Here is a 27,941-nt window from a genome sequence, read left to right on the forward strand (position 1 = left end):
AACCCATTTAAAACCCAAAACAAAATTCATTGCTTCTAAATTCTAAAATAGTCTTTTATTATACTTTTACATATTTTATAATTAAATAAAAAAATCCTAAGTCTAATTTCAATGTCATTCTCTCACAAATTTATTGCTTATTATGTATTGTTAAAACTTTTAAAATTTTGGCTATCATTTTAACATTTCCAAGTTGAGTTTTTTTTTCTATCATTACATATTAAGAGTTATAAAATACAAATAATTTAACATTTGATTATGTTCAGTGAAGATGAAGAGTAATTAAATCAATGTTTAATTAGATTTTTAATAAACATTTATAATTATATATTTCAAATAAATATATTAATTGCGTTTTATGTATAATTGAAAAGAATTTTAAAATTGTCAAATTGTGTTTAAGAAACATAAAAAATTTTGTTATTTTTCAGAGGAATTTAATTAAATAATATGATATTAATCTAAAATATAGAACTTAGTTGGATTTAAGCCAACTTGATTCTTTAGCATGAAAATGGCATTAGTTTAAAATGAGCACAACACGAATGGTGTTAAATGCTCTTCTTGTTCAGCAGGTTTTAGAGGTACATTAAGGAATATTAAAAAATAAACATTTTTAAATATTTTTCCTTTCCTTTTTGAAATTTTTAGAATTAGAGCTAAATTATCATATTATGTAAATGTTGAGAGCTAAATTTATTGATTTTTTAGAATTCAAACTAAAGTGACAAATTTTGTAAACATTGAGGGTTAAATTTGTTGAATTTTTTAGATTTAGAATCAAAACGATATAATGTATAAATATTGAAAGGCTAAATTTGTTATTAAGCCAATATAAACGAGCCCATGTCAACTTTCTGTCACTCATCTAAAGGCAACTAATAGGGCAGTGGCAAAAATATTTAATTTTGAAAAATTAAGTGACTAAATCAAAAAAATTAATAGTTGAGTGACCAAATTAGAAGCAAAGGCATAATTGGATGACTATTTTTTATAGTTTTTGATAATTTTTCAATTGAATTGGAAATTGATTGATGGATAACACCAACTCATTTAAGGGGAAAGGATTGTATGAAACAGTGACACCACATCATCTGTATCCTTTTACCAATAATTTAATACCACATCAGCATTTTTATCTTGAACAAAAAAATCAAATCTAAATGAAAATCCTGAAAGTCAAGATAAAATTACTGATGCGGCGTTAAACTATTACAAAGTAATAATATTCATGATTCATACAATCCTTTCTCATCAATCAAGATATAATGGATTCTTAACAAAATCTTTCATTAGTTAAATTAATAAACAAAACTAAGGAATTTAGGATGATGTGAAGAACTGGGTTTGCTTCTTAAATAACATGTCATAGCCTTGAATTTAACATACCAAGTATCCAATTTGAACTACTAATAAAATTACTTGATATGATAATCTAATGCATTTATTGCAGATTTTAATGTATTTATTGTAACTTCTTTGTTTTTATTCTAATATAGCTTGGAAAGAGTATTTTTCAAGTATGGAAAGGTATTAATTTGTTTCTTGCTTTAGCAAAGTTCGAGAATCCTTTGACATCAAGCTTCTCTTTATATAAACTAACACAAACGGCAAATCACATAAGAAAAACCTAAATCTAGCTTATTTGAGTTCAATTTTGGGTCCTTTTTTGCTTTAGAAATCAATGACCATGATTCAAGGTCTTGTTTTAAGTTTGATTAAAGACGAATTGGGTTTGTCGGCAGCAATAGAAGATCTCCGAGAAGAAAATAAACATCAGGTTAACAATCACAAGGGAAATCAAGTAGACCGTGGCGATGAAACCGATGAAGGTGTTGATTCAAGTAAGGTTGAAACGTTACAAATAAGTCCGATATACTATACACTGAGAGACCTAATGGATTTACAAGATGAAGATATCGATGCGTTTTCTTTTCGAAGTGTCACCGTTGTCGACAATGCCTCTTCCTCTAAAATTGGCTACCTCCCTCCAACAAATGAAGGTATTGTCTCGTAATTTTTTATTTTTTATTTTTTGCAAGCAATTGGTATCTCTTTTCGTTTACATTATTCTTATCCTTAAATTATATTTAAAAATTTAAAAAATTAGAATATGTAGCAAAATTTGAACCTCGCTTGTGAAGTTAAATTTCAACCAAAATGTACCAAATAATTATTTTTATTTATACCCGATTTTCATTTATATGTTTCTACAAATTTGTTGAATACAAATGAGAAAATTAAAAAGAAAAAATTGTAAGGGTTCTATTTGATTAAGGAGGTAGTAAGGTTGATAATTTAGTTACTTTGTCACTTGAGCGGGCAGGTTGATTTTGAATTAGATCAATATAGATCTAATTAATTTGAGTTCTAAAATTTTTGAGTCATTTCATATTCGGGTTCGGGTTATATTAGATTTGTATCATTCAAGTTTGTCAATCGAATTTTTAAGTTAATTTATCTCAAGTTACTTACTTGAATCCTTTCTGGTTATACTCATTTTTTGAGCTATTGAGTGTAAATTCGAATTAATCTGGTCTCATTTTTGTATTGGGCTCAAAGTTCAATTTGTGTAACCATATATTCCATGCTCGAATTTTTTTTCTCAGCAAAACCAGAAGTAGAAGTGAGCCTTAATTTGGAGAAGCAAGACACTGAACTAGAGGCATGCCTTTTATTAAGCTTACCAGAACCATCATTCAGGACATGGATGGAACCAAGTGGTGAAACAGACACCACCATAACTCCTGGTCCTTCAGACAACAAGACCACAAGACATGAACCTGGCTCGAAATCGAAATGGAAAAATAAGATCAAAGATGCCATTGCTAAGGTAACAAATTCATGGAGTCCCAAGAAACAACTGCAAGCAGCTCCAAATATTGATGTCGTTTTATACGAAATAGATGCCAAAGGGGTACTGAAAATGAGATGGGAAGACGAGAAAAAATGGCATGCAAAACCAAAAAGAAGGCCAACATCATGCATGTGCTGCCCTAAAATATCAAGGATTAGGGATTTCGTGTTAGAAGAACATGTTTAAAAGTTAAGAAATTTAGAACTAGAAGGAAATATTTTGCTGGGATTGGTTTTTGTTGGAATGAGATGCAAGCTGCAACAAAGGGAATTTAATAGTTTTGTTCTTAATTTTGGGTTATTGCTAGTAGTAGTAAAATGTGTATGCCTAGTAGTTGTTGAGTTAATTTTGTAGTGTAGTGTTTGTAATGATTAAATGCACTAAAATTGATTTATTTAATAGTAGAGGAACTAATTTAATTAAATCTTTTTTTTCATTCAAACTTGTTAAATAAACTTTCGATAAAATAACTCGATTCATGAACAAAATGTGAGAAGTAAGGACAAATAGTGGCATGGGCTTACATAATAAGAAATATGACAAATATTCCACCATATGATGGGCTTATTAGGAAAAAGTGATTTGGGGCAAGTACATGGAATTATGAATTACCAGCTTGCTAATTGGACTCTTCATTCTTGTCCAAGAGTCCACTATCTTTAATCATTTCCCACAAGAAAAGGAAATTTTAAATTGAAGGACAAAAATCAATCCATCATCTATTTATCCTGGCAAGGGCAAAATGTTTGGATCACCCACTTTTTTTTTAAGGGAAATTGGCAAGGTTGTCAAATTTTAATTTTAATTTTAATTTTAATTTTTTAAGAGATTAAAGTGTAATTTTGTTATTATATTAATTTATTATTTTACAAAATCTTAAAGGATTAAATAATAATTTGCCATTTGAGGGATAATGGCCTCGGCCCCCAAAATGGTATAATTGCTTGAACATCTTTTTTAAAAATGGTAAGATTATAACTTAAATGTAACCTCCTAACATTTATATTTTACTCTTAATTTACTTTAAAAAATTTCTAATTTTGCCTCAAATTTATCCCATACATACATACATAACACGAGGGATGGCATTAAAGGGGCAGACAATGATCTTAACCCCCTAAGAAAAAGATTTCTATATTACCTCTTAACTTTGTTTAATATTACAATTTAGTATAAAAATAAATTTACATTTTGAGTCTCAAAATTTTTATTTTTATTTCTGACTCCAAAAAAGACTTTCAATTTCTTCCCATACGAACCCAGACAGACTCAATAATGCAACTTCATATTATCTTCTCTCATTGTTGCAAGCTGGTAAGCAAAACCCACCCTTTTCTTTAATTCTTTAGTTATTCCATTATTCCCAGCCACCCAAACTCGTTCAAAAGCTATATTCCCCTTTTTCTAAATTAAAAAAAAAAGTAATTTAACAATAAAAATAATTATAAATATCAAAATTCAAATTCAAATTTATTAAATGGTATATTTTAAAAATAATTGTCGATCGAGTTTAAACTCGATTGGCCAGGACATCACTGCCAATACAAGAAGACGTGAACTCGAGTACATTGAAGCGCATTATCCTCTTATTTATGAATTAGGGAGGGGTTAAGTATAATTCTAAACATTAAAGAAAACATATATGATTAAAACCCATAAAAAAACGAAATTAAACCCAATATCAAAACATTCCAAGCCCTCTCAAATGGCTATCTATCCCATCATTCGAGCTGTAGAAAATTATAATGGTACTTTTGTCCAGGACCTAAAATAAATAATGTTATAACTCGTACAAAATTGTTGAGGAAGGATGCTGTCACTTTAGAGACATACACACATTATAATATTGTTATTTGGCTGCTATATAACTAAAGTATGGCCACTTTTTTTATGTCATTGCAGGGACCTTTGGCTTTTGCCCATCATCTCCTTTTCTTTTAGCTTATTTGTATGATTGGATTCTTCAGTACTTGAGGCTTAATAGTTAATTATTTAACTGTGCCATCTGCATTATTTAATCTTATTTCATAATGAGTGGAACCTTAATGTTTGATTTTGGTATACCAGTTTTTATTTTTATCAGAATTTAGTTTACAGATGGATGTAGAATTATTTATGAGTCGGATCATTTATTTAGTTTTATAATTTAAAATTTTAACCTTTGTAAACAATACCAAAATGAATGTTTGCAAATTTTATTGTATGTGCAGGGACCATATTTTGGCCTGAAAACCAGGGATTAGGAAATTGCCTGGCTATATGAACCATGGGATGGTTCCAGCTTCCAAGTCTCAAACCTACAGCTTGCAACTGGAAAATCTATACACAACCAATGGAAACCTAAGATGGTTCCTAATAAGGAAAAAGCAAATTTTGAAAATAAAATGAAGTAGAGTATACAATAAGCAACATATAATTTGTCAAAATTTTGAAAATATAAATGGTTTTTAGGAGGGTTTATTGTATAAAAGCTTTAGTAATTCATTTCATTTATTTTCAAATAAGGCTTAATATCAGATATTGTTTTAGTTTCATATATTAATAAATCAAACTATGTTTTATATATATATAAGGGTAAACTGCATTGGTAGTCACTCAACTATTAAAAAGTTTCTTTTTTGTCACTTAACTATGAAAAATTATAAATCTGTCACCTAATCATTTGACTTTTTCTTTTCTGGTCACTAGACGTTGTAAAAATAACATGACAACTTTTAAAATTGGCATAACAATAAATTTAGTTCTCAACATTCACACATTACCTAATTTAGTCCTCAAGCATGAATCTTATAAAACCGGTGAAGAGTGAACCGATGAAGACAAAATCATGTTAACCAGTAGTTTCCCATAATCGAAGTATCAAGAGAAAAGAATTAAAAAAAGTGAATTATGATCTTGGGTTTTTGGGTGTTTCTATTTTTTGTATTTTTTTATCAAATTTAGCTGATGAATTTATTTTTTAAAGTTTTTTTATGTGAAATGGTCTCAAAGAAAACAAAACTATAAAAAAGACCAAATTACACAATATGTAAACATTGATTATTAATTTAAGGGTTAAAGTTGCTATTATACTAATTTTAAAAATTAACATGTCATTTTTCCGTCGGTCATTTAATGTCTAATGACCAAAAAGGAAAAAATTAAATAGTTAGGATAACTATTTTGTAACTTTTCGTAATTAAATAAGAAAAAAATTTACTGATAATTAAGTGACCACCAATATAATTTACCTTATAAAAAAATAATAATAAAAAGCCTAAATATCAAATATAAATTCTATCTTGAACTGGCATTTTGACCCAATGATTCAAGTCTACAACTAAAAGAGCTGTTTACCCTTTGTCCTAGGTAAGGTGTCCCACACACCTAAGCCAATAACAAAAAGTAATTTACCATTACTCAAGGTAATGTGTATATATATATAAAGAAGCTGACATGAATGTTAACAATTCAATCAATTTTTTTCATAAAATAATAATTTGAACACAATTTAAAAAATAAAAATATTAAAATTAAATTTATCTTTTTAAACAATCTTATTATAGGTTTTGGTTATATCTACTTTTTGACATAATATCTAGAATTATTCATAGTCTTTCTCTAATCTATTAATACGAGAATAATATACTTGATTGTACTCAAACTCACATTCTCTTACATTTTTCATACAAAAATAAAATTCAAACCTAAAATCTAAACTATAAATTTTCAGAACATCCAAACCACAAATTTTAAATTCTAACCGTTATATATATGATTTCATTGAAGACATACAACTAGCAAAGTAAGAATTGTACAAAAATTTGAATACCCTAGAATTGATTTCTTGTGAGTGTTGGTGAAGGAACTCAAATTCCAAGAATATGTCATGGCAAAAAATTCCCCTTTAAAAGGGGCATATCAATGATGATGTTTTTGTTGCCATTTCATAATCCAAAAGGAACCCCACCCCCCAAAGAAAAATAATAATAAAGCATAGGAATCAATCACGCGTCTAATGTGACAGTCCAATTACAATTGGGGGGAATCTTTAAAGAAATTGCAATCATAAAATTTTAAAAAAAGGTCCCCCAACTTTCACACTCACCACCGCCGAGCTACCTTCTTTCTTGATGTTGGGTTGGTGAATTACATATATTCAACCATTTCCCCATTTCTTTAGTACTATCAACCAACAACATTCATGAGAAAACGTTAGCATTTGTCAAGTCATGGCATTTTATGAAAGAGAATGGAAGAGTGTTTCAATTCGGTGTCAAAATAATATAAAGTATAATAAAGGGGAGGAAGTTAAGATTGAATCGTAAATTTTTTAAGAGTAATTGATTAAAAATTTCACACTTTTGGAGGATTAAAAGAACAATCTTACCGAATTAAGGGAGGCCAAAGTCCGTCATTAACTTCTTTCCAAAAGACATGACTGATAAGATTGCAGCATAATCGTTTATCTATCTCAGGACCTTCCTTTTTTTGTAATATGGGATTTCTACGCGTTACTTATTTCTTTAGAACATTTGGCATGACACTTGCGTGCTTGCCTAAGTATGAGCATAAGTAGTTGTGATAAGCCATGTCAAGCATTCTAATTAAATAGATAAATCAACTAATCATAGCGAAGTATGGCGAGTGTTGAAGTAAATGATGAAGTAAAGAATTTGTTGGGTTTAACTTAAATTATTAATTTTTAAAATAAAAGTGAAAATGTATGAAATACTTTGCATCCATATTCCCTAATTGTTTTGAGATTTAAATAGTGTAGAAGAAGAGTAAGGTAATTCAATCCTACATTGAAAAATGAAAGTATGGATCTTTAATTAATTGCTCCTATAAATTAGATAATGATAACAAGGCACAAGCACACATACCTCTTCCATGCATTTCTTGCAACCACTAAATATTCGCAAGCATACATACCTTTTGGAATTGTTTAAATTTTGATGTAAGCCCTTGTACTATTTTGTCGATTTATTTTAATTTAGTCATTTTTTATCCATGTACTTTGTGAATTTTAACATTTCAATCTAACCAAATGATAACTGTTACATTCATTAAGTTTTATTAATTTCCAAACTTGATGTGGCAAACATATTTTCAAATGTGCGACAGCTTACTATCTCTACATTTTATTAAAAAAAAAAGTCAGATAATGGATTTAAAGATAGTTGTTTGCATTAAGATTGAAATTTCAAAATTCGAAATGTAGAGGGACTAAGAATGCTCCAATTGGAGAAAATTGACTAAATTTACAACGTTATGCATAGTACATGACTAATAGTAGAATTTATCCAAACGAGTTTGGTTGTTACTATTTGGTCTAGACTAAAATTGACCAATTCGTAAAGTACAAAAACCAAGGGCAAAGCCAAAAAAAATTTTAGGGGAGCGGAATTGAATTATAAAATTTTTAAAAGAATGTAATTTTACCATGTAATTTTTTAAGGGACTAAATAGAATTTTTTAAGGGACTAAATAGAATTTTTTTCATTTTTAGGAGGCCAAAATGTAATTTTATCATATATTAATTTACAATTTTATTATTTTTAGAGGGACTGAACTAAACATTTGCATTTTTAGGAGGGCCAATCCCCTGTCAATCTCCTAGCTTTTCTTCTAACAAAAACTAAAAATAATCAAATTAAAGTATACAAAGCCGAATTAAAACGAATATATCAAAAAATTCTAATTTAAATATAATATATATTGATTTACTTTTTTAATGCAATATTAGTTGTGATTTTATGCAAAATTTCAAATACGTTGCATGCATGTATCTTTTATAACAAAAATAATAATAATTTTATTTAAGTCCCTAATATTTAAACAAATGGTCCCCAAGGGATAGAGATTATCTCAATTTCACATTTGAAAGAGCTATAAATAATGAGACAAGTAGGAACCCAACTATATACATGAGCTGTTCAAAGCTATTGCTTTTGGTTTCATTTAATTTTGAATCCTAACCTTCAAATCAATATCATTCATTTGCCTAATTTATTTCATTTACTTTTCTTCCTACATTGTAGACATTTAGTTTTAATATACCTATCAACTTACATAAATTATTCGGTTTCGATTCGATTGATTCAATTTATCGACAATTTCTTAATTAATAATACAATTAATTAAATTTGAAACTCTATTCAAGTGATTAATTTACTCGTGTATTATTACCAAATTAATATATATAGATAATAAATAAATTTAAATAAACAAATTTTTATTCTGAATCATTAATAAAATATATTATAAATAAATTTAGAAGTACATTTTCATTTTCTATTGGCTCAGTTATATTGCTTCTTTAAAGAAATGGAAAGCACCTACCTACATAATGATTTGATCGTACCTTCTTTGAGATTTTAACCCTATAAAATATTGAGATTGTCTCCTTTGAGTTTATATTTTAAGAATTTTATACCACATTATTTGTGTGCATATATATAGATTTGTTCTTGATATTTTTGGGACCTTAAGTAAAACAATAAATTGGAACTCCTTTTAAAAAATTTATAAAATTTAATACAATAAAATAAAAAGATTGGGCCCTTTTTTTTCTATGTACAATGAAGCGTCGATCAGAAAACATAAAAGGCTAAAGATTTTTTTCGACATTAAAAGCTAAAGAAAATTTTTTTTGGCCCCTACCAGCCCTGAGCCCTGGGTGGCCGCACTATCAAACTACCCCAGGGTCGGGCCTACATATATATAACAATGCCTCTAGCTTACATGCAAAAGCACATTCATGAATTTTTTTTTAGAGGGTCAGATTTAAATTATAAATCTTTAAAAAGAACTCAAATGGAATTTTATCATTTAAAATGTTATTATTCTTTGATGGATTAAATTATAAATTTTCATTTTTGAACGGATCAAATTTTAAATTTAAATTTTAAAGAGGTCAAAATATAATTTTACCATTAGATTAACTTAAACTTTTACACATTTTAAAGGAACTAAATTAAATTTTTTCTATTTTGAGGGTCATGGCTAGCATACCCCACAAGCACCACCCATGTATTTCTAGATTTATCCAAGTTTTTTTAAAAAAGATAAACTATATCCGAGGTCATTAAATTATTAGTTAATTTACGTTTTGATCTTTGAATTTTAAAAAGTTATATAAATACATTTTGACTTTTGGATTGTTAATTTTTTAAAAGAAGAAGTCTGGCTAGTGTTGTTTTCAATTGAGGGCTCAATTGATTATTGAATTATTTTCAAGGGCTTTTTATATAATAAACCTAATAAAAAAAGGTTACATATTTATATAACCAAGGGATTTACTTTAATTGGCCATTATCCATGGTGGAGAATAATTGGAAGGATATAATAATACATCATTTGGTGCTAATGTGAATATAATTATGTAACACTAATTGCATCCAGCAATATAGCATTTTAGATAGGTAATTGGTTTATATAATTTTAGCTATCATCAATTATGGTCAATCATTGCTATATAAATACGTTATTATTTTAATCATGGTTTTATATGTGATGTTAAACTCTATATATAATGAGAGATAATCTTTTTATGGATCATGTTATTGGTCGGTTTGTGGGTTTAATCGATCCGATCAGTTAATTAATTTATTAATTTATTTATCCAAAAGGCTTAATTATTCATTCGATTTAATTAAATAGTTTATTAAAATTAAAACTCGATTTAACCGATTTTATCTTAATTTAATCAATTTGTACCAATATTTGGATCAACAGTTTGATACCCTTCCCAAACCAGTTCAAACAACCTTGCTCTAAAGTATAAATATCTATAGATTGGGTTCATGTCAAGTTTATGTATCACATCAACACCATATATAATTGTGCAAGTTTTGATTTGAAATATAGGTATAAGATTATTATAAATTATTTTTATTTAATATTTACTATTTTATATACTTTTATTAAACTTTCATAAAGAACTTAAATATTTTTAATATTATAATTTAATTTCCATATAATATAAAATATGATATATATTGAAAATGGGTCAACTAGAGCCTAATTGTCAAGTTTAGAATCTAAGCTTAATCCATTTTTAAATAAAACAATTTTTATCCGAGTCTAGTTTTCAAGTCTAATAAAGGAAAACTCTCTCAAATATTAGTTCTAGAAGAATTAAAATCAAAGCTTAGTTGTGAATTTTAGAACACAATCTAGATTTATATTTTAAACTAGCTTAATTTTTATGTTTAAGTCTAATATTTTTAAAATTCTCAAAATATTGAACAAGCCTTCAAGCTTAAACAATAGTCTTAGACAGAAATAAACATAATCAAATCGAAAACAAAAGAGAATAAATTTTATATAAATACAAATTTTGTAGTATAAAAATAAATAAAAATTATTTAAGGGTTATTAAGGGTCTCTTTGGACGGTGTTTATTTCTAATACAGTGTATTTAATTTTTATTTCACAATAAAATATCGTTATAATATCTAATCTCAACACTATAGCTATTTTTACATTAGCTATAACCATAAGTAAATATACTACTCATCTAAAAGGCAATAGCTGCATGATGATGATGACACAAAGGTTTTCTAGTAATAGCAACGATTTCTCTTACTTTTCCAAAACAGGTCACTGAATATCTGGTCCTTCATTTATTTTCTTTTTCTGACCTTTTCCCAAGTAAAATAAGTAGATAAAGTATTGCATATTACCCCATAAAGATTATGTTACCAACTGTGAATGTGTGTGCATAGTGAAATCGAAACCATGCGTGATTTCACACCTCATCTAAATTGGTTCCATTATCATGGGGTCAAAGCTATTGTCATAGGGTTCAGAAAAAATGTGAGCTTAGGATCTTAGCCTCTTTGGTTTTATGCACTTATTTTTAAGTGATGGGTTTCAAATAAATTTGTACTCAAATCTGGGCATTTGCCACCGATTAATTCAAACTTTCTTTTTATCAAAAATGGGTTTAAGAGAGATATGTTTAGGGTAAATTGTATAGTTAGTCATCTAAGTATTAACGGATTTCTATTTTGGTCAATATCAAATTATATATTTTTTTATTTTCAGTCATCAACGTTATCATTTGTTTATATTTTAGTCACTCTCTGTTGAATCATTAATGGAAATGATGGTATTAATTGCTATAATTACACATTTATTCCTAAACATTTATACATTCTATCAATCACGGCTAAGTCGGAAATTTTTGGAGGGTAAAATTAAATTGTATGTTTTATGATACTTAAAATACAATTTCTACATTTTAATAGCTTATATGTTTATAATTTTTAAAGGACTAAATCAAAATTTTATTATTTTAGTGGGTGAAGTGCAATTTGACCTATACTAACTTAAAATTTTATAAAGTGTAAAGAGTCAAAAATAAAAATTTTCTACTTTAGGAGGACCAAAGCTCCTACCAGCTCCCACCATCATCCCTACTATCAATTTAATTCTCATTTTAAAAAATAAATAAATTTAGCTCTTTATATTTCTAAATTTCTATCAATTTGTAACATGGGAAAGCAAAAATTGCATAATAATTATTCTGACATTCCACAAGGATGAGGTAGATGATGACAAGTCATCTTGTGAAATTAGGGCATTGATGTTAGTCATCCCTACTTGTTGCATTTCCATGTTACAAATTAAAGAAATTTATAAATATAAAGGATTAAATTTATTAAAATATTTAAAATTAAGATTAAATTGATAGAATATATAAATATTGAGGATTAAATATGAATTATACTAAATTAAAAATTAGGTAAAATTCATATACACACAATGGTACATAGCTTCCACAATTTCAAGACATCCCTTCACATGATCATCACATTTTCCTTTATAAAAATAAATAAATAATAGCTGTAAAAATTTGAAAAATAATAAATAAAAAAATAAAATTCCATCTTTCTTTTTCGTGTGCAAAGGAGCGATAAGAGTCACGCAAAGCCTGCGAATGTACCCAAGGTATTTTTCTTTTGCAGTTTGCATTATAATTTCAAAACTCAAAATTGTGTTCATTTTGGTCCTTGATCTATTTTCTACCCATCAATTATCACTAATTTCACACAATAACTGTTTAATAAATATAAAATGATATAATGTAGTGTTCTAGCTTAATTACTTTTTCAAAACACTTGGTGTCACTTTCAATTTTTCAACCATCTAGACAACAACATTTATCTTAAATATTAAAAAAAAATCAAAATCCACGAATCTAGACATTAATTCTCGATTCAACCGATACGATTACCGGACTCATTGCCTTGGTGTTTTGTTTTTATTCAACCGTGCTTCAAAATTTGACAATTTTCTTGACACAAGGTCAAAAAATTGTCCTAATGATGGGATTTTATAATCTAATTTGAGTAAAGATTTTGTTTTGAGGTTTTAAAATAAGGGGAAATTTACCTAAGAGTTTGAAATGTGATACATATAAAACCAAAAAACCATATCCAACGGTCAAAGAGACAGTGATACAACAAAACCCTAGTGTTCTCGTGACTCTCTTAATTTTTTTTTTTTAAGATTATTCCCATTTTGAAAAGGTAGAAAAAAAACACACACATTAAAACCATTGAACATGTCTCAATCAAACATGATAGTAATACCATTAACATGTCTAAATCAAGCATGATAATCCTAGAGGGATTATTATTGGTGAAGTTTTTTTTTTCTTTTGTAGATTGACGTCAAAGTTATCTCTAAAATTAGGTATATAAAACAATATGAATTATATTAAATGTTATTATTAGTTGGAATAGTTAATACCGAATTTTGGTTTAAATGGCGGATTTTTTAATAAAAACATTTCTTCCGACTCAAAAATAACATAAAATCACGTCAATATGATAAGTTGAAAGTGGTATTTCTAGGAAAAATTCATGCCAACATTAAGGGACGAAGTCAAAATTTTATTTTAGGAGGGGTCGAAATTAAATTGTAATTTTTACAATAGTAAAAGTGTAATATCACCATTTTAATAGCCTATATCTTTATAGTTTTTAAAGGATTAAATAATTTTTTTATTATTTTTAAAGGGCCTAAATAGAAAATTTTTCATTTTAGGGGGGTCGGGTCCCTGCCAATCCCCTAACTATGCCCCTGTCAACACTTTAATTAGAACAATTAACGGTGTTAATTAACTATTTGGATTAACTAATTATTTTATAGAAGTAGATTTCCAAATCAATATTTTCAGGTTGAATCGATAATTAATGGTTCAACCAGTTCGATCAGTTAATATATAATACAGAATAAAGAGAACCATTGTGATTTAATTAAAATCGAAACTGGCTTTGGGTGATTTTGTTCCATATTTATTGCCCAAATGTTAGAATTTGTATTTATAAATTTCTCTAGAATTTTTGAATTTTTAATCATTATTTAACATATTGAATTAGGAACCAATTGTTTAACCATAATCTAATTCTTATAACATTAAACTAATTTATACTAAATTAAAGTATATGAACTGAACTGCAAATTTAAGCATAGTAGAGGGACCAGAATAAAAATGTGTTAAAGAAGAATTTCCAGGCAATAGACAATGACTCGGATACCATTTTGAACACATGGCAAACGTTGAATGGCTAGAAAATACATATAATTAGTGGTCCATCATGGCTTAAACTAAAGACACTTATTCCCCATCCATGATCCTAGTTGTCATCCACCCACCTATTTTTAAGCAAATCATAGTGAAGGGACCCCCATCCTTCTACCTCATTTCCATGGGAAACAAAATCATTCTACATACTTTTTCTCACATAAAACCAAATCAAAACCCCTTCCTTTTTTTCCTCATTTATTATTCTTTGGGTTAATATAAATTTTAGTCCCTAAACTCGACAATTAAGTCAATTTTGATACTTATATTTTTTTGGTCCATGTTAAAATCTAAACTTAAGAACTAGGTCCATTTTGGTCTTTGAACTCGGATTCCATCATAATTTGATGACATGGCACTCCAATATTGTGCCACATCATCACCTAAAATTTAATAAATAATTTTTAGGTGATGACATGACACAATCTCGAAATGCCACATCATCGAACTTTTACTTTTTGCTAAGTTCAAGTGCCAAAAATGGCATGGTTACCTTAACTGGACCTAACTGGTCGGTTGAGCCGGTTGGACTAAGAACTAGTTGGGGTACTAATCCGAAGAAATCCTTTTAACCAATTAATTTGGGAATCGATACGGATCGGTTGAATCAAGTGATTGAACCAAAATTTTTTATTTTTAATGTTTTTGTATGAATTTTTTAATGATTATTTAATCGAACTGGATAGATCGATCGAACTAGTCAAACCGATGGCCTAACCAGTTCGACCACTAGTCCAATTTTGAAAGTATTGCAAAATGGACCTAGTTGTTAAGTTTAGTTACCAAAGTGGATAACAAAAAAGTACATGTGCCAAAATGAACTTAATTGGCAAGTTTAGGGACTAAAAGTTATATTAATCCATTTCTTTATTTATATAGTTTAGTTCCCTTTTTTTGCTAAAACCCAAGAAAAGTTTTCAAATTCACCCTTCCCCGGAGGCACAAAACAAAAGCTTCCAAACATCCAGCTTTCATTGTATTTTGCTAAGCTGTCACCAGCTTTCCTATTAGGCTCTCTCCCTCAGTTATTGCCTCACGCGTTACCCCCACCTCTCCATACCATCAAACCCCCACCCCCCTTCTTTCATTTCCCTATATAAATACACCCTCTCTTTGAAAAATATCCACAAAACCCCTCTCTTCTTCTCTCTTTTTCTCATTCATTCTTTAGTTTCAATATCAAAGCAAAAATGGGTTCTTCTTGTAATGTTGTTTCAATGGCCTTACTGGCTTGTTTGGTGTTGAACTCCTTGGTTTTTGTTGCCCACGGTGGTGACTTTTACCAGGATTTCGACCTAACATGGGGTGACAGAAGAGGCAAGATTTTCAATGGTGGCAAGCTCTTGTCTTTGTCTTTAGACAGGGTTTCAGGGTCTGGTTTTCAATCTAAGAAAGAGTATTTGTTTGGAAGGATCGATATGCAACTCAAGCTTGTTGCTGGCAACTCAGCTGGCACTGTCACTGCTTATTATGTATGTTAAACATATAGTACTTCATTATTTTGAATAGGCTAGTTGATATGCGATCATCCACTTAGATTATACTTTACATTCGATACATATTTTTAATAATAAAAATAGATAAAATTTTAAAAATAATGACTAGTTTAATTTTTAATTTAACGTACATATATTTATTTTTTTAATAAAAGAGATTACTTTTAATACCAAAACTTCCATACACACCGATAATGACAATAGAATTTGTATGAACAAAAAGAATAGGAAAAAGTATTGATTCACAAGAATGAACTTATTATTTTGCTTTTTAACCAATTATTTTGGTTTTGAACCATCCCTATCTTTATGACCTTTTTCATGCTACATACATATAGAATGTGTTACAAAGCTTTTATGTTACATTTTAGAAGTGTTTTTAATGTATTTTTTGTGTATGTTTTGCAGCTGTCATCTCAAGGGCCAACCCATGATGAGATAGACTTTGAATTCTTAGGGAATCTGAGCGGTGACCCTTACATTTTACACACCAATGTCTTTACACAAGGCAAAGGCAACAGAGAACAACAGTTCTATCTTTGGTTTGACCCTACAAGAAACTTCCACACCTATTCCATCATTTGGAAACCCCAACACATCATGTAAGAACCCATCAAATAATGCCTGCTACTTTGTCTTTTGCCTTAATAACATTAGCTACTTTTTGTTTTTTATTCTCAGTTTCTTGGTGGATAACACCCCCATTAGAGTCTTCAAAAATGCTGAATCCATTGGTGTACCATTCCCCAAGAGCCAACCCATGAGGATTTACTCTAGTTTATGGAATGCTGATGATTGGGCCACAAGGGGTGGATTAGTGAAAACTGATTGGGCAAAAGCACCTTTCACAGCTTATTACAGGAACTTCAATGCCAATGCTTGTGTCTGGTCAGGAACAAGTTCATCATGTGCTAAAACTAACTCGGTCTCCGCCGGTGCATGGGAAACAAACGAACTTGATGCACCAGGAAGAAGAAGATTAAGATGGGTTCAAAAATATTTCATGATTTATAACTATTGCACTGATTTGAAACGTTTCCCTCAAGGTGTTCCACCAGAGTGTAAACGCCCAAGGTTCTAAAATCAAACCTGTTCCACCAGAGTGTAAACGCCCAGGGTTCTAAAATCAAACCTCTCCTCTTTTCCATGTAATATATTCTTTTTTCACTACTTTCTTACTATGTATTCAAGTTGCACTCAACTTGATGCTTGGGGATGGATGGAATAAGTTATTATTATTATTATTCTTTTTATGTATTTTTATTTCTCTTTGTTGCTTCTTAAATCATCTTGAAAATAGATGTAAATTCCCTGTTTCTGACAATAAAATTTTCCTCTTTTTGAGTATTTAATATTCATTCAACTTCAAAGTAATTCTTCCCCTACCACAGAGGTAATCTCCTGTCATCAATATCTCAATCTCGGCTCGATTTCGGATAAATTGAATGACATAGAAATTATTAGGATATTCTTAATATGATGCAGTGCTTTCAAACAATCTGTTTCTAACAACACATCACAATAATCATATTCTCAAATTTGCTCAACACAATCGCCTCGCCTCATAAACACGAGCCAGATGTATCCGGATTGTAATCTAAAAACATTAATAGCCGACTGAAATGTAGATTGAAATGCTTTAGGAAGGAAAAAAGAAACTCGACTTTTTTAATCTAAATTTTAATTTTACCAATTTTTAAGTTGATTTCTGGTTTCGATTTGTTGTTGGAACAATAAATGCAATTCAATAATCTTTATATCAGCAAGTGGGAATTAATGACAAATTTTAAAAATGAGTACCAAGATTTTTTATTTAATAATAATATTTTTTTTTCTTAGTAATTATGGGGCAGAAGGTCGTACGAATTATGGGGCAAATTTATGGAACTAAAGAGCTTTTGTTTTTATGTGTGTCAAAGGATAAGGCTTTCCTGCCCTGAGGGAAGTGAAATAGGATCACGATGCAATGCATGCACCAGTTTTCACCAACTTTATTATTATTAAATTAGGGATAAATTATCATTTAGTCCCTAAATTTAATACTTTCTTCATCTTGATCCTTGATCATTAATTTCCTATTTTGGACCATTTTTTTAATTTGATTTTTGAAATGGCATGTCACTCTAATATCATACACATTATCACTCTAAAATTTCCAATTGATGATATGTTAGAATCTTATGTATTATATTTTAATAGAATCTAAATACAAGGACTAATTTTAAAAAAGAAATTGTCAAATTTCGAAATTAATCCCAAAAAAATAAAGATTATTAAATGATAAGGGAAGGGGCTTCACCGAGTTCCAGACTGTGAAACTGCAGCTACAGTCCAAAAATTATAGGATAAGCCTAAAAAAATAGCCATCACATCACGTGAAGAAGGGGTGGTGTGACTCTTTTTATAAATTTTTGTATACCAATTTAGTTTTTTAAAGTATTGTTATAAAATCAATTATATTTTTACTCTTTATTTAGAAAATAGATAAATTAATTTTCATATATTAGATTAAAAAGTAAATTAATTTTTGTTAAAGTTTTTATCTATTTTGACGAAAAAATTGGTGCCATGTGTACTACATGTTGACATATATAGACCGGTTTTAATAGTAAAAATAGATGAATTTTTAATATAATGATCGTTTGTTCTTTGATCTAAAATATTAGAATTAATTTATTATCTAATACAATCTAACTCCTAGTACAAAGGTCTCAATAGTACTTTTACTTATTTTTGGGTCCGTTTTATCATTCTTGAAAACTAATCCTTAATGTCAACTTTTGGGTCCGTTTAGTACTTGAATTTATAATTAGATTCATTTTAATTCTTAAATTTAAAAATATAAAAATTGATAATATGTTAATATTATATTATATTATCACTTGAAAATTAAAATTTTAAATAATGACGTGATACAATTATTAGACCAACAATAACTAAATAAATAATTAAAATTCATAAAATTTTAAAGAATAAAAATTATTAAATTGGTTCAACTACTGATTTTTATCCTAGTTTTAAAGTGATTTTTAATTCAATTAATTCAACCACTTTGTTCGAACTAATATATCAACAATCGATGTTCGATCTAATTAATCCAACAGATCAATTCAATCATGTTCTAATAACACTAATCATATTATCAAATCTTAACGGAATCCAAGTTCAAACACCAACAATTATATTATTCCCATGTAAAATAGTCTTATTTTCCCAATCAATTTTTGGGTGCTGCCCATTGTTTTAAAGCAATAAAACCCAGTTAATAATCATTGTTTCAAACCAATTTGCCTGTCATTCATTTTTATGTCACAAGGGATTAATCCAATTACCAAAAAAGAAATTTTCTTTATGAATTATCCATCGATTAATAATCATAATTTTGAGACATCAAAAGATAATTGATAGGCAATCAAAGAAGATTCACATTCTTTTACATAATAATAAGTATATACAGAACTATAGAAATACAAGTGAAAACCAATTCCATAACAATCATTCAATCATAACTGACATGCACAAGTTTTCTTTTTCTTTGCTTCATTTTTCCTCTCATTCAAATTGGATGCTTGGTTCAATCACAGGATGACTTCAAAGCCATGTGTGTACTCGAATGCATGAAAATACCTATATCTAACACTCACACCAGGAGTAACGTTGCTTCATAGCTAACTATGAAAAGCAAAAATCACAAAGAAATCACACTAACTGCCATTGCAATAGTTTCCCCTGACTTTGAAGCTATTTATTCGATGAATCGGCTATTGGAATGACTTGTTCTTCTACATAACTGGCGAATCTCACTCTAGGTCGCTGCCCACACTACATGAACAAGAACTTAGATTGTAAGGCAAGCATGGATCAAAATGCTTATGGACAGCAAAGTGCAAACTATACTTACTGGCATTCTGCAATGGATGTTTAGATCATAGTTCATTTCGCTGAGACGGGATTTCGCAACTTCTTCAGCTTTGGAGGCCTTTTTACAAGCTTCTTTAACCTGAATTGAGCATGTTGGAAATTTAGCACAAATTTATATAATTATGTCTAGTCTAAACCAAGTATATGGATAAGAGTTCATTTCATATTCACCACATTGATTAACATGGTAGACTGATCTTTAGCAGCACCAAAAGCAGATTTTTCCAAAATATTCCGTAGGAATGACAACTCTTTAATCAAATCTAAGGCCACTTCTTCAGCATCTAGCATCTGATTTCTCGAGAATTCAAATGATCTCTCTGCGTGAAGCCGAAAAGAAGAGCAGTTCAGACAAGTACAAATACCTCTACAACCAGGAGGATTTCTTTTAAGAATTCCTTTTTTGAGACCAACAATAGGAATTGCTGGAGTAATAGAGGCTTCTCCAAAGCTATCAGCTTCAATTTGATTTACATGGTTTGCACATTTCACAATAGACTTTATGGCATCCCCTTCGGTTTCTAAGGGTAACTGATAAGACACTGGTTTAGCACTGATGATAGATGACACGGATGGTGGCTCAACCACAAGTTCGGGGTTCGTTTCTTCTAGCCTCTGGTTTGCATCCAATGCAGCATTTTTACCAAGTGTTGCCTGTTCCTGTTGCAAACCGATAGCAGTAGCTGCAGTCACAGTGAGCCTAATACGGTCACTATGCTCTACATGAGAACTTTTGCAATTGGAAGCTCCGGTGCCTGCATCTTTGCCAGGAACACCTGATAAAGCAAGCATACAAGTGAAAAGGTTACAAAAAGACTCGCAATCGATTCTTAAAACAATAGAATTACGAGAAAGTGAGAAGCATTGGATGTGCAAGAGACGGCCTAGGAAGTAAGGAACTCACAGGAGTAATCATTTGCTATGTCTATCAAAAAAGGAAGCAATCTTTTATAACTGAATGAGCCAGGTATTTTAGATAACTTCGGATGCAACCGTGAATATGGAACCTATTCAACATCACAAGGCCAATATTATTAGCAAATGAGTTACCATAGTTGAAAATACTTGCAGCTTGATAGCATCTTACCAACTTGTTCTTAGGACTTGTGTCTAAGCTTTTATCACTAGGGGTTTCGTTCATCGACTTTTCAACATCAGTCTTGGATTTAAACATGTCAGAATCCAGTCGAGTCATTGGAAGACACTGTCCATTCAAGTCTTCAATTTGTTCCACAGCTTCACCATCATTTACTTCAATCTCAGACTGCTGTAAATCACCATTAGAACTTAGTGGAACTTCATTATAATCACCAGATTCACACTTATTTTCAACCATAGACAAAGTCTGGCCCAAAACTTCTAGACTTTGAGCATCACAAGAAGATTCAACATTAATTTTTGCAACATCATCATCATCATCATCATCATCATCATCATCATCTGCCAACATTTCATCACTAGAAACAACACCACCCGAAGAGCAATTCGAATTCGGGTCTTCACATTGCAACTCAAATTTCTTAACCTCTCCATTAAAAAGTGTCATCATAGATTCATCCAATACCATATTCAACTCCTTACCAGAATCACTATTATGACCCTCCAAAAAGCAATCACTCGCCGCAGATTTATCTCCCAATGCTTCTTCAACATTTGAACCCACCATGCTCTTCTCTTCAAAATCCTTTTCAGTTTTTTGACAATGACCCATTATTGGGGACCCTGTGAAGAATCATATGCAATAATGTTATAATCCCATAGTTCCTTTTGCAACCAAAGCTTGAAAAGGTAACAAAACCAAAGTAAGGAATTACCAGAAGATTCTTTTTTGATATCCATCAAATAAGGAAGCAATCTTCTATAACTGAACGAGCCTGGCGTTTTGAAAAGCTTCTCTTGAGAACATGGTCTAAGAACCTACACGAAACCCCACATACACAACCGCCATTAAAAACAGATTAATTAACTCAAATTATGAACAAGATGAACATAATTTTCAACATATAGCAAAAAAGTACCAACCAGGACATTAGTTTAAACAAAAAATTAAAACCTTACTGTTTTTATTGAACAATTGATGCCGTTTCTCTCTTCATTAAACCCCTTTTCTTTGCATTCATCATGTATCTTCATGTCTTCACTTCCGTTTCTTTCAACCTCTTGCTTAACTCCAAGGATCTCAGCATCTGGTGGGGTAGATTGCCCAAATTCCTCAAAATCCCCATTTTCACAACCTTTTTTCTTTTCATCCAAACAATCCCCAGCAACCTCACTTTTCCCCAGATTCTCGGCACCATCCAAACAATTAGGAATTACCCCATCAGTAGAAGAAGGGGAGAAGACCCGTCTTAACCGGAGATCTTTGATGGATAAATCGTACCCCACCGACGAATCTTCAGCCAGTGAGCTTTTTTTGGGTTTTTTGAGAAAGGGTTGCGGACCTCGGTGGTTTCCTCCGCCGACGGACTGGGTTCGGGATTTTCCCGACCGGTTGCGATGAATATGGATCTGGGATTTGCTACGAGTTATAGTTCCCATTAAGGGATGAAGAGATGGCCGCTTCCGTTTCTTAGAGATTCCCTTTGAGTACTCCATCGTAAACCCTCAGAGGAACGGTGCTTGTGAGCTAGAATGAAGAGATTAATGGCGTTTCGCGGGAAAAAGAGGGATGATAAAATGTATTTGATTGCAGAGCGGGAAAACGTGTGCTAAGCTTGGCGGGAAATAATATGGATTTGGGCCTTACCATTTATGAACTTGCTTTCAAAAGAAGCCCATTATATTTTTTTCCTCAGTCCGAATTCGAGTTGGATCAAATCCTTAAACAAAAAATAAAATTCCCCCGATATTATTTTAAGATCAAACTTCTTACAACTCGATTAAACCGGTGGTAATAAAAATTACGTGGCATTTTATGGAATAATACAAAATAATTTGATTTGGCTTATTTATTTTATTTTACAATTGAATACATTTTGCACATTCAAAAAAATTAATAATATAAAGTGTATATCAATACACCCACCTACGTTAACTTATTTTAAGAAATTAAGAGCAAAATTAATCCTCAAAATATATATTTCGAAAATTTAAAAATTAGAGATGATGAAATTATAATTTAAGACAGTAAATCAATAGTACAAATACTTTGTATAAAATTTTAACTTTTCTTAAATATACCTAAATTATTATTTAATAATAAAATATTTTTATTTAAATTACTTTAAAAATATTAATAGAGTACTAAATCGATATATTTGTGTGCTTTATTTCGATAAACTTTGAGCACCATATTATTAATTTTGGTGCTTATTATTAATTTCTATTGTAAATTTAAAATGTAATGATTTAGGCATGATAGCAATATGACGTACAATATTTTTTTAAAAAAAATTTAAGATTATTTTTATCTAAATATTATTTGTACTTATATCTATTAAATCTTTTATATTTTGTTTAGATAAATATTTAATTTTTTTAATTGTAGGATTAGAAGGGTAATTTACAAATAAAAGCCGTTTTTTTTCAAAATTTACCGAAATGGGCCGATTTTTCGCGAAATCGCGTCCATGTCAAAGACGATGTCGAGTGCGTGTCAGACATCGCGTCACGTCGGCGCAATAATTTGCTTACGTGGACACAAATCGCCTCTACGAGGACGCGATTTCTTGGCGTGGATGAACAGATTTATGTTTTAAGCTTGAAAACTTTGAAAGGCGGTTTGTCATAGATTTTAAATCAAAAAGATCCTTTTTGCCCTAAATTTTGATTTTTCGGTTTAAAATTAAATTTTGAAACATTCAAATCATTATTTTCCTTATTTATTTGAAGTAAACATCGGATCTTTTTTACGTAATTGTCTTATATCATCCTGTTATAGGTATAAGTCAGCTCATTCCACTTTTGAGAAGTTCCTAAAATTTTCCATTTTATTCAATTTAGTCCCTAAAACCTAAATAGTCATATTTTCAAATCTAAGCTTCGTTTTTCAATTCAAATTCAATTTCATCCTTCCATAACATTCAAATATTCTTAAATACAAAAATTTCATGCTAATTTTGAAATAATTACACTTTAGTCCCTATACTCGTAACTAACAATTTATACTTTACAAATTAGTCCTTATTCATCTCTAAGCATTTTGTCAGCGCGTAGATCTCGAAAAATTATTTGAAATAAAAAAATCGTCTTAATCGGACAACCGAGCCAAAAGTTATGGCCTTTCAAAGTTTTTCAAGCTAAAAAACATAAACTGTTCATGCCACGTCAGCAAATCGCGTCCTCTAGGGCGCGATTTCTGTCCACGTCAGCAAGTCGCGCTGACGTGGAAGCGATTTCCTGGCGCGTACCCTGACATCGCGCTGGCGTGGACGCGATTTCGCGGAAAATGGACCATTCCGGTAAATAATTAAATAGTTGTCCCATTTCGGTAAATTTTGAAAAGAAAAGGCTTTTATTGGTAAATTACCCGGATTAGAACACTAAAAATTAATTTTCTGAAAATTAAAGGGGAATGACGGCGCTACTTTTGCTTCAGAATTTCGGGCAAGGAATAAAAAATTCGCTTTCTTTTTTTCAATTTGTACTCTCTCTTTTTCTTTTCTTTATTTTAGTTTTATTTTCTTTTTAAATTCTTTTTTCATTTTTCTATTATAAGCAACTAAATTATTTTCTAGTTAAAGGTCAATGAAATTTCGGTATTTGAATTGTGAGATCTAAAATTGTACTTAATCATTTTCGTTTAGGCATTCACTCTTTTTTTCTTTTTCTTTTTTTTTCAGTTCAAGAGATAGATAGGATGGTCTCATACTATTGTTTTTAGTGTTGTTTTAAGAAGGATTTTTTTGTACAGTGTTGGGAACGATACACAATTAGTACAATTAATTCCGCGTGGAATTACTTTACCAAAGAACAAGTTGGCGTGGTTCGATTGGGAGTGTAATTGGGTGATGCCATGAGATTAAGTGATTTGATTTAAATGATCTACAGGGTTAAGATCGTTAATTAGAGTCAGGTTCTTCTAATTTGCAAGATTGTCGACGGACTAAATCGTGAATGTGTCTTTTGAGGGTTATTCGTTCGGCAAGGGTACATCATTGGACGATTCCCACGATTAATTTACAATTAAAGAAGAATTGGTGGTTGAGACATCTATGATTACTATAACTAGTTTACCTCTGGAGAGGAAGGTATTGTTTACAAAGTTGCCAAGAAGACACAACCTTCGAAATCACATAAGCCACCATCTTTAATAGCTCTTTGCATTACTTATAATGTGAACCACCATAATTTTAATGGTTTTTTGTACCATCTACAATGTGAACAACTAGCGTTGTTAACCCTAACATTTTGTATAATTTACATTTGTACTCTTTCTTTTCCCTTTACCCTTTAATGAAACCAAAAACATAATAGAAGAAAGGGCTCATGTAAGAAATAGAAGAATAAATAAATTAAATATATGACTAACCAAGTTGAGCTTCAATCATTTTAATTTTATTTATGCTTGCCTTGAGTAAAATAGTAAGCTCTTACACTCAAATCAAATCAAACTTAAGGCAAAGAGAATGAGCAAAGATGCCTTATTTGAACTTGATTGAAATCTATCTATCTCGGTTTATAAATATAGGGGTAAGTAAAATTCGATTCGATTTGAAAAATTCAATAAAAAATTTAAATTTCGAATTAAATAGTTAAAGTTATTTGAGTTAATCAAGTTATTCAGATCAACTCGAATAAAAAAATTAAGTTTTTCGGTTTAACTCGAATATGAATTACACAATTCGAGTTATCTGAAAATCCGAATAAATAAAGGCAAAACTACGTCATTTTGATAAATGTTTACCTTTTCTAAAGTTAAAAGGCAAAACTATATCGTTTTGATAAATATTTACTAATTAAGTTAAAAGGCAAAACTATTATATTTGTTTATGTAGTTAATCAATCTTGTACTCTCTCTACTAGTTAAATAATTGATCCATGTAACTATAGCATTGAGTATAAATAATAGGATTCATTAACTCAACTCGACTTAACTTAAATTTTTTACTCAATTCAATTCGAAAAATTCAAATTGAGTTTAGTTGCTAAAATAGAATTCATCAACTCGACTAACTCAAAATTTTTAACTCAGATTCGAATCAATCAAATACTCACCCTTATATAAATAAACCTAATTAAGTAAAGGTAACAAAAAAACCCTAAATCATCAAGTTTCAATCTATTATAAGTAAAACAAATTGATTTTTCTATTAAAATTTTTATCACTAGATAAAATTTGCCCGTCTACCTTATATATTTACAAAAATACAATTTTTTTATAATTTTAATATAATTTATAATTTTTATAAGAATTTACTAAAGATGCATAGAGTTCATAAATATTTCATTTATTTTTATTTAAAACTTCACATGTATTAAGTATGTATTAAGTACATACTCAAAAGAAAATTTTAACTTTATAATTTAATTACTAATTGAGTGTTAGTTTAACTAGTATTAGTATTATTGTTGATTTAAGAGGTTGCGATTTTAAGTGCACTAATACGTATTATCATTCTATTTAAGAGTTGAGAGTAGTTTCTATCTAAAAAATAAATATAATAAAAACCTATAATGAAATTAATGATAAATATTGGTGCACAAGTAAACTAAGCCAAACCAAGGAAACCAAGAAGAACAACCTGCTAAAATTTAGCTAGGTGCTAACAAAACCAGCGCCAAGCATTCAAACAGATTAAAACCAGCTTTGAACTTTCGCTTAATCTCCCAAAAAAAGAGGATTAAAGAGAAACGAAAACCAATTCATTTAATTACACATCTTGATCTTCATATTCTTTACATTCTGGTCCTTTATAATCAAAGGCTTGGTAGAACTGTAAATGAAATCAATCGATTTAAACTTCCTTCTCCTTGGCTGAAGATGCTCCTCTTCTTCCTCCTCCATCTCCAATGAGTTGCTTTTCTCTTTCGTTTTCTTCGACCCTTTGTCGCCATTGATGTATTGTTTACAAAGCTGCATCAGCTGACGAGCTACATCCATCTCTATCGCTGAGAAACTGGTGGGTTTTTGGCGTTTACAAGGAGATGAGGGTTTCGCCATCGTTGCTTCTATTGTGCAATTCGTATTTTAATGGAGATGAAGGGGACTTGGTCTATATATAGGTGAACGTAAACCGACTTAATTAAATTTTCTACTAGCCGACAGGGAATTCTTATGCAATGCGTCTACGTGTAGGGAAAGTCCTGGATAAAATTTTAGAGCTAAACTTTAACAGCAAGTCATTATTGGGCTAAGCTTTAAGGCATTTCGTCATAATGAATAAGATTTCCTCGTTGGATTTCCATATGTGGATCCTTACCATTTATATTTCTTAAATCTCTCATTGGCTTTTAGACTCGTAACGGTTTAAATGTGATATACGTTAGATTTTTAATTTTTTTGATGTAAGGAGAGAGGAGAACATGAACGTGGCTCACATGGTGGTAAGAGAATGATCACGTGGAGAGTCGTTCTCCAGGATGTTTTGACAGAGTTTTGGCATAAGGAAGAGTTCTACCTTCTAATGGTAAACAAAAGTGATATTTATAGGTAAAGTTAGACACTTTTTTGGCTATTGCCTTTGTATCGTTATGTGTCTACTCATTAAGAGACATAATAACCTTCTAATCGATTGGCAATTAGATTAGTGGAGGTAGATAGGAGCGATTTCACATTTCGAGCATGCTACATGCTAGTGTCACTGGATCATTACTCTCTTTCAAAAAGAGATGTGACAGGATGTGTAGTAAAGATGCTTATATAGTCCAAGACCTTTCTTTAGAACACTTGGCTTGAAATCAAACAATTATGGGTTGTTCTATACCACTTGTCACGAGGCTATTATTCTCTTCCCAAAAAAATGTCTAATATGATATGCAATTCACCTACTTCATCCATAAATAAAATAATTAATACATAAACATAGGGTATATTATATTTTTAAAATTTATATTTTTTATTATTTTTAATGGCGTTTAGTTAATTTCTAACACAAACTTCTTAAAAATAAAAAGGGTTATGTTGGACAATTTCAACCATAAATAA

At 30.0% G+C, this 27,941-nt stretch overlaps 2 protein-coding genes and 1 long non-coding RNA gene across 4 annotated transcripts; 1 reads left to right on the forward strand and 2 right to left on the reverse strand.

The window, feature by feature from the left end:
- The first annotated feature begins 15,549 nt into the window (after positions 1 to 15,549).
- Positions 15,550 to 17,286, forward strand: LOC105796460 (xyloglucan endotransglucosylase/hydrolase 2). Its single transcript, XM_012626182.2, has 3 exons — positions 15,550 to 15,910; positions 16,343 to 16,536; positions 16,616 to 17,286. The coding sequence occupies exons 1-3, from the start codon at positions 15,629 to 15,631 to the stop codon at positions 17,013 to 17,015; spliced, it is 876 nt and encodes a 291-aa protein (XP_012481636.1). The 5' UTR covers positions 15,550 to 15,628; the 3' UTR covers positions 17,016 to 17,286.
- On the reverse strand, positions 16,847 to 17,618 carry LOC128039703 (uncharacterized). The gene is made up of 2 exons (XR_008194175.1): positions 17,067 to 17,618; positions 16,847 to 17,023 (listed from the first exon to the last, which is right to left on the reverse strand). It is a non-coding gene; the product is annotated as an uncharacterized LOC128039703 (long non-coding RNA).
- A 1,696-nt stretch (positions 17,619 to 19,314) lies between these two features.
- On the reverse strand, positions 19,315 to 22,497 carry LOC105796459 (uncharacterized). Of its 2 annotated transcripts, none has more exons than XM_052627915.1 (7): positions 21,914 to 22,497; positions 21,670 to 21,772; positions 20,943 to 21,577; positions 20,760 to 20,862; positions 20,030 to 20,631; positions 19,836 to 19,934; positions 19,315 to 19,756 (listed from the first exon to the last, which is right to left on the reverse strand). In XM_052627915.1, exons 1-7 carry the CDS (start codon positions 22,448 to 22,450, stop codon positions 19,676 to 19,678), a joined length of 2,160 nt encoding a protein of 719 aa, XP_052483875.1. In that variant the 5' UTR covers positions 22,451 to 22,497; the 3' UTR covers positions 19,315 to 19,675. The 2 variants fall into 2 exon arrangements, with proteins under 2 accessions (XP_052483875.1, XP_012481632.1); XM_012626178.2 differs by having other exon boundaries at positions 20,027 to 20,631.
- Between the last annotated feature and the right edge of the window lie 5,444 nt (positions 22,498 to 27,941).

This window comes from Gossypium raimondii, chromosome 3 (assembly GCF_025698545.1).
Source record: "Gossypium raimondii isolate GPD5lz chromosome 3, ASM2569854v1, whole genome shotgun sequence".
Classification (NCBI taxonomy): Eukaryota; Viridiplantae; Streptophyta; class Magnoliopsida; order Malvales; family Malvaceae; genus Gossypium; species Gossypium raimondii.

What these genes read in the sequence shown, in the direction of transcription:
- LOC105796460 (XM_012626182.2), top strand. Translation starts at nt 15,629, where the DNA reads ATGGGTTCTTCTTGTAATGTTGTTTCAATGGCCTTACTGGCTTGTTTG. An exon ending in GCACTGTCACTGCTTATTAT is followed by an intron (nt 15,911 to 16,342) that starts GTATGTTAAACA and finishes TATGTTTTGCAG; the next exon opens with CTGTCATCTCAAGGGCCAAC. An exon ending in TGGAAACCCCAACACATCAT is followed by an intron (nt 16,537 to 16,615) that starts GTAAGAACCCAT and finishes TTTTATTCTCAG; the next exon opens with TTTCTTGGTGGATAACACCC.
- LOC105796459 (XM_012626178.2), bottom strand. Translation starts at nt 22,450, where the DNA reads ATGGAGTACTCAAAGGGAATCTCTAAGAAACGGAAGCGGCCATCTCTT. An exon ending in TCAATTGTTCAATAAAAACA is followed by an intron (nt 21,773 to 21,913) that starts GTAAGGTTTTAA and finishes GGTTTCGTGTAG; the next exon opens with GTTCTTAGACCATGTTCTCA. An exon ending in CATAGCAAATGATTACTCCT is followed by an intron (nt 20,632 to 20,759) that starts GTGAGTTCCTTA and finishes TTGCTTTATCAG; the next exon opens with GTGTTCCTGGCAAAGATGCA.